Genomic DNA, 18,102 nt, shown 5'->3' on the forward strand with positions numbered 1-18,102 from the left:
ATGGGTTATAACATCTCATTTATTTGTGAAACTCTTTCATAATCAAACAATAATTTTCGCGGGTCAAGAGCCTCACCAAACCCGGATAACCTTTAAACGAGTCATAATATCTCATTTATTCGTGAAATAACCCTTTAATCATCAGAGAATAATTTTCACGGGTTATGGGTTTACCAAACCCTAATACCTCACAAATGGGTTATAAGATCTAATTTATTGGTAATACTTTAATCCTCAAAGCCTAATTTAATTTATCTTCTTTACATGTTCTCCGTTGTTGATCTATCATCTCCATCGCCGGTTAACTTCCGATACTACCCGCCATCGTCAACTACGTCAACGTCCCGTTTTTCATTAGACAAATATTTATGTTCATGTTTGTTCATTTAAAAAAAATCAACATGTTCGTGTTCGTGTATTTTTTGTTCGTTAAAAATCTAAAAAACCTACACATCTCAATTGAAAATACTCAAACGCAAAAAAATATAATAACAAACTAATATATATGTATTAAATTAAACAAACTACGTTAAAAAATAAAATAAATTATCATAAAATAACAAAACGATTAAAAACAAAAACCTAAATAAACTCCCGTAACACGGGAGGATCAAACTAGTGTTATATATATATATACTTATATATATATATAGACATATAAGATAATTAGCCCTGCTTGCGGTGCGCACATATGATGTATATATGTGTGAACCCTCGGGTGGGCAAAAGTGAAATTGCACTAATTTTGACGTTATTTTACTAATCTCATGAAAATAACGTTAAAAGTGACGGACGGTTAATCAGGCATCATGTAGTGGCTTTGATAGCTGAAAGATAAGGGTACATGCACCGATCAGCCGGTGTCCTGATGATTGAGTGCTATGTGCCTTATGTCTAAGGCTTGATGCAAAACTACTATCGAGCCGGGGGTCTCACCGGAAGCAGCCTCTCTATCCCTATGAGGTAGAGGTAAGGCTGCCTACATCTTATCCTCCTCAGACCCTACCATAGTTTTGCTATTGGTGGGATATACTGAGTACGATGATGATGATGATGATGATGAGACATATAAGATAATAATAATAACAATAACTATTATTAATAGTACTAATATTAATAGTTATAGAATAAAATCTTGGTATTAAATCTTAAGGTGTTGTTGATAAAAATAGTAATAATAATAAGTAATATTTATAGTAATTAATGATATCATACTCGATGTTGGTTCGATTTCAAAACGAGTTCACAAAAATAACTATATTAACATTATTGCTAGTAATTAATGATAAAATATGATTTTTAATAGATAATAATAATATGACTTTTAATAATATTAATAACTATTTTAATATTTATAATAATGATAATAATAATAATAACATTAATAATGAATACATATATTAGTAAGTTTAACATAATAATACTAATAACAATTTTTATGTAATAATATTAGTACTAATAATAACCGAAACTTGTTAAGTATAAAAATAACACCAAAACCGGTCTAGGATGAGACTCGAATCCGAGAACTCTAGTTTATTAACTAACGTACCACCCAAAATGAAACCAAGATTACAATTGTAAATTTAAATTCATAAAAATAACATATCCATTTCTCGGGTATTCATCTTTTCCCCAAATCAAAACAATCCAAAACTCATCCAACTCGTTTCAAAGAATATGACCGAAAGATAAAACTGATTATTAACAAGTTCAAAACTTATAATCGATATATGAAAATTTAATAACACCAACACCCAAAATAAATTTACCTATTATTTGAGTTTATGCTGGTGGTTCTACACCGAGAAGGAACCGAGCCGAACCCGTTGGATACGAAGAAACACAGTCCCCGAGGCCGATTCCGGCCACCTGAGGTGCGCCGGAAATGAAGGAACATAAGAGAGAAGAGAGAGGGCGACGGAGAGAGTAGAGAGAGATAGAGAGAGGGCCAGTGAGAGAGAGAGAGAGGGCGGCGAGAGAGAGAAAGAGTGACGGCGAGAAAGGGTGAACACGGCAGGAGAAGGAGGGCACGGGACCACGGCGGCCGGCTTTCCGGTTTCCGGAAATACGATCCGGAGGGGAAGGGGAAGGGCTGCCGGAAACGCGAGGGAGGGTAGGAGGGGTGGTGTTCAGTGGTGGTGTCGGAGGTGTTCACCGGAAAACAAGAGGAAGAAGATGGAGATGGTGGTGGCGTGCGTCGGTGGTCGCCGGAGATGCGCCGGCCGCCGGAATTTGGCGCCGAAAAAATGAAAGAGAAAGAGGGAGGCTGACAGGCTGTGGTGTTGCTTGTGTTAGGTTTAGGGTTTTTTTTGTTTATATATGCATAACATATTTTCAGAAATGGCCCCTCAAGTTTCAGTCAAGTTTAAATACGAGTTTAAAGGTTCTTATAATTTGTAACGACTTTACGGAAATTAGTTTGGACCCGTTATGTTTTTCTTAACGACCCTAAAATGTGACAAACATCGTTTTATCTATGATCGAGGTCTAAAATATTATTGTATAATAATTTAAATAAAGTTCTAAAAATGTTGTGTCGGTTTTACAAAATGAAAGCTTACAACACGAAAACAAATCGAGGCCCGAATTTGACGAATGTCACAAATATCGTTCTTTATCTTACTCGAATATTGCTGCTTTCAGGCATTTAGTTTATTTAATCTGTTTTTATTCAGAAATGTTTGGTACCACATGATTTTGCTTTTTTGGTGTCTAATTAATCAATACATGTTAAATTTATTGTTTGATTCATATTAGCACTCCAATTTTCAATGAAACGTCTGAAAGAAGCTATCTTTGTATTCGTCTACTTGACCATTTAATGAAGTTTTCATGATGATTTTATTGATGTTGATAATTAACCTTTGAAGACCGAAACAACCAGAGTTTCCCGGCGTCACTCGCCTTCCTGTCGAAGTTCTAAATCTCTGATTCGAACATCATAACAATGAATTTAAAATGGTACTTGGAATATGTTATTTTTGTTTTATCACATGAAATCTTAAAGGCTAATGGTGGTTCATTTTTATACGTTTTAAAAAGTTATTGTCTCTACTGTTCAAATCCCTATTAAAGGTTATTATTTGAACAAAGGTAAACTAACATATATGAACAAATTTAAACAAAAACAAGCATAAATGAATATAACTGAACACAGACGAACACATAAAAACATTAAGTAAACAATTCATTCAATGTTCATCCAAAATTGAACATATATAAAACAAACATAAACAAATATTCACTAATATAAATGGACTCAAATAGGTCCAAGTAGTTAAATTAATATAACAAACTCTTTTACAATAAATTAAACTAAAATCCAAAAATTATATTCATCATAATATAAACGACAAATATAAAAAAACAATTCACGTAATACGTGTATGTGTGTAGGGGGGGTATGTTTATAGATGTGTATATGCATGTATGTATATTCATGCATATATAAACATACATATAATTAACATAGATGTGGCAACTCATAAACAATTTACTACATTAGCGGCTACTTCATGTATACAATAAGTTAATGACCAACATGAGCCATGGGGCCCAACGGCCGTTTTTAGTCGTCAAATAGTCGTTGGTCGGCTACAAACGCGTAGGTAAACTCGTGGGTTTAGCGCAGTGTAGTCTCTTTCATCTTCTATTTTATGCTTACACCTTCTTGAAGTGAAAAATAATAACTGGTCAATAGATTTGTGCTATTGTCAAAGAAAAAACCACCCAATTGTACCATGTAATACTTTTAGATTTGGATTTAATATAGCATATTAATGTCTAAAGTCCCAATACATGTATGCTATATTAATGCTATTAATTAACATGAATCAGCTTCCAAATATTAGCATATATGCTATTATTTAACATGAATCCACATATTAATCGAGCATCATTAATTTAGTGTAGTAATTCCCAATTATAAATGTCTAAATGTAACACTATACTTTTTAGTTGTTTTTTAGCTATTTTTCTTTTTAAAATTATATATATATATATATATATATATATATATATATATATATATATATATATGTATGTAAAAACAAGGCAAAGTCATATACTCATATAGTTTGTATAAAATCAATATTTTTACTAAAAGTACTTAATATATAACAGACAGTGTATAAATTGCACCGATCAAAAGTGATGGAAATGATCATGGTTCTATTTTTATTGTTATAATACTATAAAGTCATAATTTATTGTTATAATACTATAAAGTCATGGTTCTATACATATGTTGTTAATTGAAGCTAGCACGCTACACGTAGGTACGTCCTCTAAATTCAAAGATAAAGTTATGGGAGAAAACATCAAATAATTTCTAGGAAATGTAGAGGCACTGTTTTTCTAATGTTGTTATGTAATTAATTAATATTAGTATCATGCATGGCGCAATCAACACACATCCTATATAAACCATTATCACCATTCATATTCTTCATTACATTATCTCGTTCGATCCTCTTCCTTAGCAGACAAGTCAAATCAAATTATATTTCAAATGACAATAATTCTTCATATCATCGGATTTCATAACTGCGACGGTTGTTCACGAAAAGTTAGAATCGCACTAGGTAGAGTTGGTGTTAAGTTGTTGGAACTCGATCGTGAAAGTGGTAATGTCACGATCGAGAGTGCTGAAAATCCTGAAGTAATCAAATACGCTCTCGAGCGCCAAATTAAGAAATCAGTTTTGGTTCAATCACGAGCCCTCGTCCCTACGAACCAAATCCCTAATTCTATCGTATCGAATCAAGTACCCGTAAATCAAACTCTAGATCTTCAAGGGTTAGGCCAAGCTATGCTTAGAATGGCCCAGGTCAATGATGGTGTGGAGATTACAAATTGGAATATAATCAGGATCAACTTCATCAACCATGATACCGCACTGGTTGTTAGGCCCGAACCAAGTGGCAATATGGGTGTTCAACATATAGATCATGCAGATGTCGAGTTTGCACCAGCACCAGCACCCGCATGGGTAGCCACAAAACCGTCGGCACCAGCGATGCCCGTGGCAGAACAAGTGGTTTACGGGTATCCACTGGATTTTTATGGGTTCTCTACTACTCGTAGTCATGATCATCCAAATGGGCGTTGCACCATCGTGTAAGAATGTATGTGTTTTCTTTTACTTTTTTTATGAATGGCTTTTGAGAATGTATATATGTAGATTTGTAATTTGTTTGTATAGGTTTTTTTTGTTAATTTTGATATTGTAAACGTGGAAATTCTGGAGTCGTATTTGTGTTTCAGGTTTTGTAAATATATAACTAATAAATCTGGAATTGAATTTTTTTTTCTTTGAACAACAAACTATCATATTCTCAAATTACTTTGCACTTTTTATTTGAATTTTAAGTAAATTAATATATGCGTAAAGGTCGTTATTAATAGAGTCAAATTACAATTGCATTCGGAAATGAAGTCAAACTAAGTGTCACGTACGTATCAAATGTTTGATTATTTGCTTTATTTCATGCTTGATCGTTTTCATTTACAACTGGTTGCTTATTTATTAGAGAAATGCTTGGTGATTTTTAAAGTGTGTGTTCCTTGCACATCTATACCGGCCACCGATCGATAGATGTAGTCGCTCTCTAAATATAACAATGCGATATGATATGAAATAACAACCTTTACATCTTTAGTTGTGCGTTCTTACATTTACTCTTACTAGATCTCTCTCATAAAATCCCATAAGCTATTCCAACCTAAAAGTCAATCATAACCCAATCTATATCAGGTTCGGGTTTGGTTTAACACATACCAAATATACAGTACTCTTAAATATAAATATAAATAAAATAATATTTAGCATAACTAAACTCACATGTTCCTTTAATGAAACTTGGTGTAGGTCCCACCTCACACAACCAAACCAAACCAACACACATACACACATCGTCTCGTTCTCCTACGTTAACATCTCAATCTTAAAGTCTCTATCATCACCAATTCCCCCAAATCTTGTTTTCAATTGCACCCGTCGATCAAATGCGTTATCTTTACAGGTACCCCCAGTTTCTTTTCAATTTTGACTTTTCTAGGCTTAGGGTTTCATATATCGTTCTGTTTATCATGAAAGTGCTTGTATTTTTCGATCAATTCGTCTGATTTCCGAACCAAATTCATCTTAAATTGTTGAAATTATTGAAATTGTTTATTATTTCAGCTGAATTGTGTGTGATTTGAGGAATTTTTGTATAGAAAGGTGTAAATTGATTTCTTTGCTTTAGGTTTAGGGCATGATTGATATGGTGGAACCAACGGGTTCTCGGGTTGACCCGTTTAAACAGTGTATTTTATATTTAATTTTTTAAAAGTGTAATTTATGTAATCAATGTAATTTTAGAGTATTTATATGTGAAAAAGATTAAAAAGTTATTAACTTTCGGGTCAAACGGGTTGCGATCTGGTCAACTCACAAATATGCGGGTCGTGTTCAGGTTCACGTGTGTTACAGAAAGGTGTACATTGATTTCTTTGATTTAGGTTAAGGGCATGATTGTATGAGGTTCTTCATATCTTCTCATGCTGTTGAGTGTTGATTGTGGTGGGACGAGTGATTCCACCGAAGAAGATAAGATCACAACAATGCCTGCAAAAGAGAAACTTAATGGAGATTTGCTGACTAACTTATCTATGGATAATAATAATCATCTGTCAACAATGTTATCCATGGATTCGTGTATATCGGTACATGATGAGATGGAACGAGAGCTGAACCGAGCGGTGGTTCTTAGCTTACCGCCTGATATTAACCTCCCGTTTTCAGCAGAACCGAGCCCTCCACCGTTCCATGACGCGTGTGACATGTTGGAGGTTGGATTAGGTCCGCAACATTATGAGGTGGAAACGAATATTAATGTTACAAAGCTTGGTAAAAAGTGTGCTAAACGGCTTGATAGCGTGTGGGGCGCTTGGTTTTTCTTTAATTACTACTTCAAACCGGCTTTAAACGAGAAATCGAAGAATAAGGTGAATCGGGAAAACATGTATGATAAGTCAGATTTGAAGTTGGATGTTTTCCTTGTTCAACATGATATGGAGAATATGTACATGTGGGTTTTTAAAGAGCAGCCCGAGAATGCGTTGGGAAAGATGCAGCTAAGAAGTTACATGAACGGGCATTCCCGTCAAGGTGAAAAGCAGTTTCCGTTCAGTGCGGATAAAGGGTTTGTGAGATCTCACAGAATGCAAAGAAAACAGTACCGCGGGCTTTCTAATCCGCAATGTGTTCACGGGATTGAAGTCGTGCGGGCCCCGAATTTATCAGGGTTGGATGAGGAAGATAGAAAACGATGGGTGGAGCTAACGGGACGGGATTTAAACTTTTCAATCCCGCTTGATGCGAGTGATTTTGGTTCTTGGAGGAATCTGCCCACTACTGATTTTGAAATCGAACGTCCTCCGGTAATCAAGAACGTTAATCAACCGAAAAGATTGTTAAACGGTTCAGGGTTGAATCTTTCGACTCAGGCATCAGAGCATGTGGTCGGTGAGTCAAACGGAAGTTTAAATGGGGTTGAGCTTACGGTCGGTTGTAGCAATAAACGGAAGAAAAATTTCTTCACGAATGGTAACGATGACGATAACTTTGATGGAGTTCTTGATGTTAATCATGTGGAGCCGCATTGGGTCAATGATTTTTCATGGGTTATGAGGAACGCATGTGGGCCCGTGACAGCCGCTAAGACAATTTATGAAGATGACGAATCATTCTTAATTGTTGTAAGCTTGCCTTGTGGTGATCTTAATAGGGTGAAAGTTACATGGAAAAACACTCTTACTCATGGTGTTGTGAAGATCTTTGGTGTTAGTGCCGGGTGTATGCCGGTTTTGAAACGAAAAGATAGGACTTTTAAGTTGACTGATCCTGCACCCGAGCATTGTCCGCCTGGCGAGTTTATTAGGGAAATATCTCTGCCTGCACGTATTCCTGAAGATGCTAACATAGAAGCTTATGGTGATGATAGTGGGACCATACTCGAGATTGTGGTCCCTAAATATCGGGAAGGACCGGAAGAACATGAGGTTCGTGTTTGTCTTCGCGCCTGTGATCAGCGTCCGTATGTTGACTTCACGGAGACTTTGATTTAAGGATTCGTGAATGGGCCGTTTACAGAAGAAAATGTAGCAGTTTCGTTGTGTTTTTACCATGTTTATTTTTATCAGAATTGGGGTATTTTTGCATTCTTCATGAGAGAAAACAGTAGAAACTCAGAAGGGTGGGAAAGTTGCATTCTGTAGATTTCCTTTTTTGCATCTTTGTTTGTCGAACCTTATTAAATGTTTAGTAAAGAAAATTGGTTATTGCTATAATATATATGCTATTTGTGTTTAGGTTTTTGCAGTTTCGAAATGAACTGTTTTTCCATTTTGGTTAAAAATTTTGGAATGAAGCAAGTCAATGCTTTGAGGTCCAAGAATTTGCGGTTTGGAATTTAGTTGTTCGATCTCACAAAAACAAAATTCTTTTCATTTTGGAATGAACAACCGTCATGAATCATATTTCTCAAAATTTCAACATAGCTAATGATTTAAAAAGTTACTGGTCCGGTTTGGCCTGCTCAACCCGACTAGTAATTATCGTATAATCAGTGATTCAGATATAGCTTTGTCCAAACCAGCCAAACTGATGGAACAAATTATTAACTATTGGCATTGTGGAAATATTTGATGTCCTAGGTTGCCGTGTTGCACAGCATTATGGAAATATTGGGTTGGTTGTAATTTCAAAATGCTATATCATTAAAAACATAACATTCCATACATTTATAAAAGAAGGAAAAAAATTACTGAAAAGGCGTTGTCTCAACCAAGAACAACATTCTCAAAATTAGACTTAATCAACTTCTTCAATTTTGGGGCCGGCACCATTCCCATTAGCAGGTGGACTTGGACCACCAGCATCCATATCAGGCACACCACCAGAGCCTTGGTACATTTTAGCTATTATAGGGTTACAAACACCCTCCAACTCCTTCATCTTGTCTTCAAACTCCTCTGCCTCTGCAAGCTGATTCGAGTCCAGCCACTGCATAGTCTGCTCAACAGCATCCTCCACCTTCTTCTTATCATCAGCCGCAAGCTTTGAACCAATCTTATCATCTTTAATTGTATTCCTCATGTTGTAAGCATAATTCTCGAGAGCATTCTTTGCCTCCACTTTCTTCTTAAGTTCTTCATCTTCCGCCTTGTATTTCTCAGCTTCCTGCACCATCTTCTCGATGTCCTCCTTTGACAACCTTCCCTTATCATTAGTAATAGTAATCTTATTCTTCTGACCACCAACTTTGTCTTCAGCCGACACGTTCAAGATACCGTTGGCGTCAATATCAAAGCACACATTGATTTGAGGCACCCCACGTGGCGCAGGGGGAATTCCCGATGACTCAAACTTGCCCAACAAGTTATTGTCCTTTGTTCTTGCTCTCTCCCCTTCATAAACTTGAATCAAAACCCCGGGTTGATTGTCAGAGTAGGTCGAGAAAACTTGCTCCTTTTTTGTGGGAATCGTGGTGTTTCTCGGGATCAAAACAGTCATCACTCCACCTGCAGTCTCCAAACCGAGAGACAATGGAGTGACATCCAACAGCAAGAGGTCTTGCACCTTCTGGTTACCTTCACCACTCAATATAGCAGCTTGAACCGCAGCACCGTATGCAACAGCTTCATCAGGGTTAATGCTCTTGCAAAGCTCCTTCCCGTTGAAGAAATCTTGCAACAGCTGTTGCACCTTTGGGATTCTGGTGGATCCGCCTACAAGAACCACATCGTGAACCGAGCTTTTATCCATTTTAGCATCTCTCAAACACTTCTCCACAGGCTCCATACATTTTCTGAACAGATCCATGTTGAGCTCCTCGAACCTTGCTCGTGTGATGGTTGAGTAGAAATCAATACCCTCGAATAACGAATCAATCTCGATAGTGGTTTGGGCAGTAGAAGAGAGGGTTCTCTTTGCTCTCTCACACGCGGTTCTCAAGCGTCTAAGAGCTCTCGGGTTTCCACTAATGTCTTTCTTGTTCTTCCTCTTGAATTCTTGAACAAAGTGATTCACCATCCGGTTGTCAAAATCCTCACCACCCAAGTGCGTGTCACCAGCAGTAGCTTTCACCTCAAATATACCCTCTTCAATGGTGAGAAGTGATACATCAAAAGTACCACCACCAAGATCGAAAATAAGAACGTTTTTCTCTCCAGAAGAAGTCGCCTTCTTGTCAAGACCGTATGCAATAGCAGCAGCCGTAGGTTCGTTAATAATACGCATCACATTGAGGCCTGCAATCGCACCTGCGTCTTTTGTAGCTTGCCTTTGAGAGTCATTGAAGTAAGCAGGAACAGTCACAACAGCGTTCTTGATTGAGGTGCCAAGATACGCCTCTGCAATCTCCCTCATCTTTATGAGAACCATTGAGGAAATCTCTTCAGCTGAGAACTGTTTCTCTTCGCCTTTGTAAGTAACGACAATCACCGGTTTGTCAGAAGGGCCAGGTATGACCTTGAATGGCCATAACTTCATGTCACTCTGGACAGAAGCATCACTAAACTTTCTGCCAATTAACCGTTTTGCATCTGCCATTCAAATAAAACTTTTGTTAGGTACACAATCTAGCATTTAACAAATGTAAATACAGCTGAGCCACTCATTTAAAGTTTTCCTCAGAAATACATAAAAATAAATAAAAACGTATGTAAATTTAGTTAACAAATAATAACAAGCCGAAACCGAGCTTGAAAAAACGACTCAAGTCAAGGTCGGTCTCTGCTTACAGAGAAAGCAGGAAACAAGAGAGTTGCAGTAGAGGATTATAGAGTTAAGGCATATACGTGGTATCCTAAGCTAACCTCAAATTTTCAGCATTATTGTTTAATAATAATAATAATTCGAGCAGGAATATATAAAATACTACAGAGAAAAGCAATGCAGAAAATAGGATTTGTAATAACTTCAGAATCATGCCCTAGCTAGGTTATTAATATCAGTAATCATAATATCATTATCAATGCAGATTGTAAATTAAATAAGCAAGAACAACAGAGTATAGAAAGAGAAAGAGAAGGTAATTAAGCTTACCAAAGACGGTGTTGATAGGATTCATGGCCACCTGGTTCTTGGCAGCGTCACCGATGAGACGTTCGGTGTCCGTAAAGGCCACATAAGACGGCGGTCGTTCTATTCCCCTGGTCATTAGCGATAATCTCGACACGGTCGTGCTGCCAGACTCCCACGCACGAGTACGTCGTCCCTAGGTCTATTCCAATTGCTGGTCCTTCACCTTTTCCAGCCATAATTCTTAATAATAATAATAATAATACGAAGATGAGTGTGTGTTTGTGTTATGTGAAAATATTATTATTATTGCAATGTTTAGCTATCTGATGAGCAGGTTGTTGATATATGGCGGGTTTTTATAGTTTGTGGAAGATATTTCTAGAATTTTCATTACTTAGATTTCTGACCCTCGGATTGTCGGCTAAATTTGGAATCCAACGGATGAGAAAGATCTTGACCTCTTTGACCAAGATTTTATTTTATATCCCTTCCTTTCTCGTTCCTTCTGGACGATTCTTGTTTCTTGCTTAAGTTTTTGGACACGTGTTCTTTCTCTAATGGATTTCACCGTTATTGCATATCTTGATATTTCCAATAACGGAATATCAGATCGCGTCCCTGGGTGGTTGTGGGACCTACCACGTGGGTTAAAACTTCTTAACTTTTCTTCAAATGAGATAAAAGGTACACTGCCAGATATAAATTCAAACTTTGAGCGCTATCCTGGAATGGATTTGAGTAGCAACCAACTGGAAGGTACGATACCACTATTACCTTCTAAACTTGCAGCATTAAACCTCTCCTGAAACAGGTTCTCAGGAACACTTTCTTTCTTGTGTCATATTGACGCAACTTTGACCTTCCTTGACCTCTCCAACAATGTATTATATGGGAGTCTGCCTGATTGTTTGAAGAAATCCCAAGAAATCGTGGTTTTTAGTTTATCAAATAACAGTCTATCTGGAGAAATTCCTTCTTCTTTGGGATTCTTCTCTCAACTTCAGGCATTGTATTTGCGAAGGAACAATTTTGTTGGTGAAATACCAATGTCCTTGAGCAACTGCACAAAACTAAGGTTTGTAGATCTCGGGGAAAATAAGTTGTCTGGTAACATTCCAGCATGGAAGGGAGAAACACTTTCAGAGCTGCTTGTTCTTGTTTTACAGTCTAATAGACTTAATGGCAGTTTACCGTTTCCAATATGTTTGTTAAAAAATCTTCAATTCCTTGATCTGTCTAAGAATGGATTATCGGGAAACATTCCTAGGTGCTTTGGTAACTTCACAGCTATGGCTACTAAACAGTTTCAAGATGAAATAATGAGCCATTTTTACTCCACTTATGTGCCAACTCTCCCTGGACAACACAACTTAACTACATATAATGCGCTGAACAGAAGCGATGCTAGGATTCTGTGTACAGGACTAGGGGGGCGGTACTCGACTTGTGGTCCGAATGAAGAGGCCATTTTCATTGACAATGCATTGGTTGCATGGAAGGGAACAGAGCGTGAATTTGGAAGAGGTCTTCACCTACTAAAGAGCATCGATATTTCAAACAACTTATATGGAAAACTTCCCTCTGAAATCACTAATCTTCGAGAGTTAGTCTCCTTAAAATTTTCCTTCAACAAATTGCATGGGGAAATCCCGAGAGATATAGGTCAATTAAATTCTCTTGATGTTCTTGACTTGTCAAGAAATGAGTTATCTGGGAAGATTCCGTCAAGCTTGTCAAATATATACCGTTTAAGTTATCTTAACCTCTCTTACAATAACTTGTCAGGAAGAATACCAACGGGGACTCAACTTCAAAGCTTCGACAATACCTCCTACTTTGGTAACCCTCAGCTTTGTGGACTTCCACTTACACAAAGATGTGGGCCTCCACCTCCGCCTGCTACTGATGATGGAAAGGAAGATGTTCAAGATGAGGGAGACGAGTTACGGAAATCATATTACACGGGTATGGGTGTTGGATCTGCTGTTGGATTTTTGGGACTTTGTGGTGCTTTATTTCTCATCCGCAGGTGGAGATACTTCTTTTTTGCTTCCTTAAATAGCATGCATGATTGGATATATGTAACAACAGTTGTGCATTTCCAAAAGCTTCATACCAAATTTAGACGGTAATGTATGTTCTATTCATTGCAAAATTGTTTCCTACTGGTTAAGCAGATGATTTAAGTCCCATGTGACCATGGATGATTATTGTCATTGTGTTTTTAGAACTTCTGGTCGGTAGTCCATCAGTAGGTTATTTTCTGTTTTATAAGAAAGTTCACAATTGTCTATTCATGACATTTATTGCCTATTCGTGAATTTAGATGTTGGGTTTGCATGAAATCAAAACCTTGTTCATCTTTTCATGCCAATATCTTTATTAATATGCTTGGTCCATTGATAAAAGGAAATGAATTGACCAAAGATATGGGCTATGGAGTCTGTTTTCTAGAGAAGGCCTACCCATACCCAGTGATGTTATGCCATGCTCTAGAATGTTACCATAGTGGTATGCCATCATTTGCGAAGATGAGTTTAGCTTTTGTAAGTTATGTGTTTAAAGTATATTATAATGTTCTAAACACTTCATAGTTATCAAAGGTGCTAGGTGAAGTCAAGGCGCATAGGCCCCACCTGGAGCCTAATAAGCGGGCTTGAGGAAAAAGAAAAAGAACAAGAAAAAGTTACAAATATATATTATGTATTAGTAAAATATATTGCTCTTCAAATAAAATAAAAAAAAGCTCCTCTATAACATATAGTTTCATCTAATGCACCAAGAGTTCTAATAAAATATTAGTGTGTTAGGTAAAAAAGTAGCTTTCCTTAGATAAAAGTAGAACTCTGGCTGAAATCTTGAGGGTATTTAGAGAATTCGGCCGTAAAAAAAAAATATATTAAGTATGTTAGGGCTTAGAAATCTTGAGGGTATCTAGAGGGGCGGGTCATTAAGTATTCTACTCTGGTATAAGACATGTAACGTTAGGGCTTAGAAATTATAAAAGAAATATTATTAAGGAACTGTACTCGTTGACGTAAAAAAAACGCAATATCAATCCAATGGCATTTTGATACATGTGGTAGTGAGGCATTTCCCACCATACATGCTTTCATACTACACATCAGGAGAGTATGTGATCAGAGAAAAAGGAAGACGTGTGCACCTTGCCATACACATGAACTGTCGTCTCGCCTATCTACTGTTTGTGTGCTCGTTTCACCTGATACATATCTTAAAAGCAAATAAATGAGTCAATAGAAAATACAACTAGATATCAACAGGAACACATGCTACCAAGTTGTGAAGTATCAACACGCCAATTTTTAAAAAAAAACAAGCATTTACCTTTAATGACTCTCGATCAGCGTGATCATCCTCGTCTGAAAATGTTTTTACCATCTAATATTCTCTTCGCCTGAACATGAACTCACTAAGATGTAATTTTAAAATAAAAACCTTTCAATAACAAAATCTAAAAATCGATATTGGGAAAATGATGTAATCATAAACAACTTTATTTCATGTATATGATGCTAAGATTGCAACCATATTAGCTGTCACTCAGCTACCTATCTATATAACATATTAGACCATTAGTAGTTACATGCCTGATTTCACGTTCTTAAGTCGGCAAGAGATTAGAGCCCTTGGCTTTCAACTTTGCCTCAAGTCTAAAAAACTTTAAGCCAGATAGCACTAAGTCAGCTGTCTTCTTCTTCGTGTGGTCAATCAACAAGTCATCATAAACAACCAAATCCGACTCAGTAAGCATCTTGCACTCTCTCAAACTTGAAAAGACTTTTCTACCCTCCTCAATGGTTCCATACTGGCACATACCAGAGATAACCGCGCAACATATAACATCATCAGGCTGACACCCATCTTCTACCATCTCGTTTATAACAACCATAACCTTATCGGCATCATTAGATCTACACGTATGCACAATTCTAAGAAAATACTTAAACTCCCTGGGCCCACTTTCCACGTTAGCTAAACATTCACGAACAAGCACGAAAGCCGAATCAATTTCTCCAATTTTACAAAGACCTTTCACTAGAGCCACGTATGCGTCAACAGACATAATCAACGACATCTCTTTTATTTTATTGTAGCACGAACACGCCTCGTGAATATCTCCAGCTTTAACAAAACATAAAACCGCATTACTATAAGTATATAAATCAGGTTCCATTTTCGATTCCTTCAATTCTTGAAAGAGGGTTAACGCCTTTTTCACCTCTCCGCTTTCATAAAGTGCCCTGATAAGAATATTATATATAGAAACACTGCAATAACCTTTCGGTTTTAAGTTATCAAACACTTCTAAAGCCATAACAACCTTATCTTTCTCTCCGACCATCAATGAGAAAAACTTCTCTAGATCATCAATCACATTGAACCCCAAATTCGCCATCTGTGCAATCAATTTAGAAAACTCATCAAACTTTCTCAACTCAGCATAACAAACCAACATCGGATTAACCGTCTCGAAATCCGGTTTGAGATCTTCTTCGACTGTAACCTTGAAAAGTTTATGCGCCTTACTGACATGTTTCACACTGCATAACCCTTTTATAAGATGGTTATATATCACTAAATCAGCTCGGTAACCTGAGTTTATTAAATCTTTTAGCAATTCAAACGCCATTCCAACTTTATCAAAGATGCATATATAGACCGATCTATCAAATACCGCTTCTCTTTCATCTCTTTAAAAAACTCATAACCTTTATCAACTCGGTTTCCATGACACAGACCCGTAACCAGAGTTGCATACGCCATAACATCGGGCTGGACTTTATCACCCTCAATTTCCTTCCATACCTTCAAACAACCATCTAAATCTCCCTCCGAAACCAAGATTCTTATCATTGCAGTATACGCAAACATATCCGGTTTACACAACTTCCTCATTTGGCCCAAAGCCCGATAGCCTCATCGACACGACCAGCCTTACATAACCCTTTTATCAAAATCATAAAAGTGACACCTTCCTCCACCAATCCATCTTTCTTGAAATTATTATAAACCGACATACACAAATCAATATGACTCGTTTTCACAAGCGCGTCCATGATTCTATTATACAAAAAAACCCGAGGCTTCAACCCGAACTTCAACATCTTCTCATACACATAATAAACCCTAAGTCCCCTATTCGAATCTGCGTGCATCCTAATCAAAATTTCAAACTGCTTCTCGGTCGGCGGCTTACCCTGCATACTCATCAACTCAGGCACCTGATCAGCCGCCCGAAACTGATTGTTCCGGTTCAAGCAATACGCAAACGCATTATAACTACCGAAATCATGTCTATACCCTTTCTGCTTACCCGCCCAATGAAAAAACTTGGAACAGATAACCGGGTCAGACTGAACTTTAAGCACTTCCGCGACGAGCTTCGGGGTGACCCGACGAAGCTTGTTGAGGTCGGCGACCACCGGCGGGCCCCAGTGCTTGTGTTTCCGGAAGGAATCGATGATGTAACGGGCGATGGGCGATACGGTTTGACCAACGGTAAAGAAATGTTGTGATGAAGAGGGTTGTTGTCTTGGTGGTGACGTGGCGGTGACAGAATCTTGTGGAATCCAGTTTTGGAGATTGAAATTGGTGGTGGGTATTTGATGATTAGGGTTTATGGTTTTGCGATTGGAGAACAAACCGCCGTGGACGGTGGGGCGGTTGTGGGTGGGTTTACGGTGGCCGGAGATAAAGTTGAAGTATTTAGGTACGGTGGTGGGTGGTGGTTGTGATTAATTTGGAATTGGTATCATAGCAATGCAAATTCACAAAATCTGTATATTCAATTTGAAATGTATTATAGCATTTGGGGATGATGAAATTAAAACAAAATTAGGGTTATTGTTTGTTATGTTCTAATGTATTGAAGAGGTCTGAATTGGGAAAAGTACCTGAACCCTAATTAACGAAGATGAAGAAGAAGACGACGACGCACGCAGAGATGAACGCCGTTATAGTTTTATACTTTCTGTAACTTTTATATTATCAGTCTTGATTGTGTTTTATTATTTCGTGTTGTTAGATTATTTGTCTGTAAGTGTGTTAACCATGTCATATAGTGTAATCAGCTTATTAAACTTGTTGGTGTTAGTGTTAACCAAATTTGATACATTTAATAAAATGTGTAGTGTGTGTTCACTAATCTCACTAGTAGTGTTAAACTTATTTATGCCGTGTTTGCTACTTTAACAGGGTATTATGTGCCGACTTGTTATGCAAATTCTAGACTTAATCTAGCATTGAATAAGACAAGGTAATTGGAAAAAGGACATTGTAAAAAAAATAACTTAAAATAAATGCAGTGCAAAGGGGAGAGGGTCATCGACTCATAGCAGACGTGAAAATGAGAGGGAGACATGTGAAGAAACACGGATTCACTCCCCGGGTATGGGTTCTGGATCCAATGAGTTTACTGGGTAAGATACGATAATTACTACCAATGATATGCGTATGACTTCCCAAAGTCCAATGACCGGAACCTGCAAAACATACACCGTGAGTCTCGTTACAGGAAGGACAAGAAGGGGATCTTCCTGTAACCATTCTCCGGCGTGAGAATCGGTAACGTTCGTAAATGGAGAAAGTACTGAAGTAAACAGACTAAGTGTAGTCAGAATGCAAGTGAGTGAATGAATACTTCATACCGTTTGACAAGGTATTTATAGCCGAATGATGTAGGAAAGTGATTGGGCCAGCTGTCCTCTTCTAGAAGATCTTTGATAACTGCCTGGACGCGTGTCCTCTTGTGATAGGTTGAGCTATACTTCCCATGTGCATGAGTAAAACAACCTAAACACGCGTCGCCCAATGATAGGATGGATTGCTCCCTGGCCATGTGCACGGTTATAACAAACTGGCCAGATGTCCTTTATTCATTGGTTGTTCAGTCACGTATTCCCCAAGTAAGAATCATGAACCTCCTTCTAGAGAGTATTTGAGTGATGACAGTTGTCCGCTGGCATTGTCTTCCGGATATTTAGGCGGACAGTTATCCTGTCCTG

At 37.5% G+C, this 18,102-nt stretch overlaps 1 protein-coding gene and 3 pseudogenes across 2 annotated transcripts; 2 read left to right on the plus strand and 2 right to left on the minus strand.

Annotated features, from left to right (window-relative positions):
* The window catches only part of LOC143561899 (receptor-like protein EIX2), a 34,592-nt pseudogene extending 21,386 nt beyond the window's left edge, over positions 1-13,206 (plus strand).
* On the plus strand, positions 5,914-8,323 carry LOC143561912 (uncharacterized). The gene is made up of 2 exons (XM_077049874.1): positions 5,914-6,026; positions 6,508-8,323. Exon 2 carries the CDS (start codon positions 6,547-6,549, stop codon positions 8,113-8,115), a length of 1,569 nt encoding a protein of 522 aa, XP_076905989.1. The 5' UTR covers positions 5,914-6,026; positions 6,508-6,546; the 3' UTR covers positions 8,116-8,323.
* On the minus strand, positions 8,693-11,336 carry LOC143561911 (heat shock cognate 70 kDa protein 2-like; annotated as a pseudogene). The gene is made up of 2 exons (XR_013140390.1): positions 11,096-11,336; positions 8,693-10,593 (listed from the first exon to the last, which is right to left on the minus strand). The product of XR_013140390.1 is annotated as a heat shock cognate 70 kDa protein 2-like (transcript).
* A 1,292-nt stretch (positions 13,207-14,498) lies between the features above and the next one.
* LOC143561900 (pentatricopeptide repeat-containing protein At4g20740 pseudogene) lies at positions 14,499-16,833 on the minus strand (annotated as a pseudogene).
* Between the last annotated feature and the right edge of the window lie 1,269 nt (positions 16,834-18,102).

This window comes from Bidens hawaiensis, unplaced genomic scaffold (assembly GCF_021521415.1).
Source record: "Bidens hawaiensis isolate Kalapana, Puna unplaced genomic scaffold, B.hawaiensis_p1.1 tig00020885_1, whole genome shotgun sequence".
Taxonomy (NCBI): domain Eukaryota; kingdom Viridiplantae; phylum Streptophyta; class Magnoliopsida; order Asterales; family Asteraceae; genus Bidens; species Bidens hawaiensis.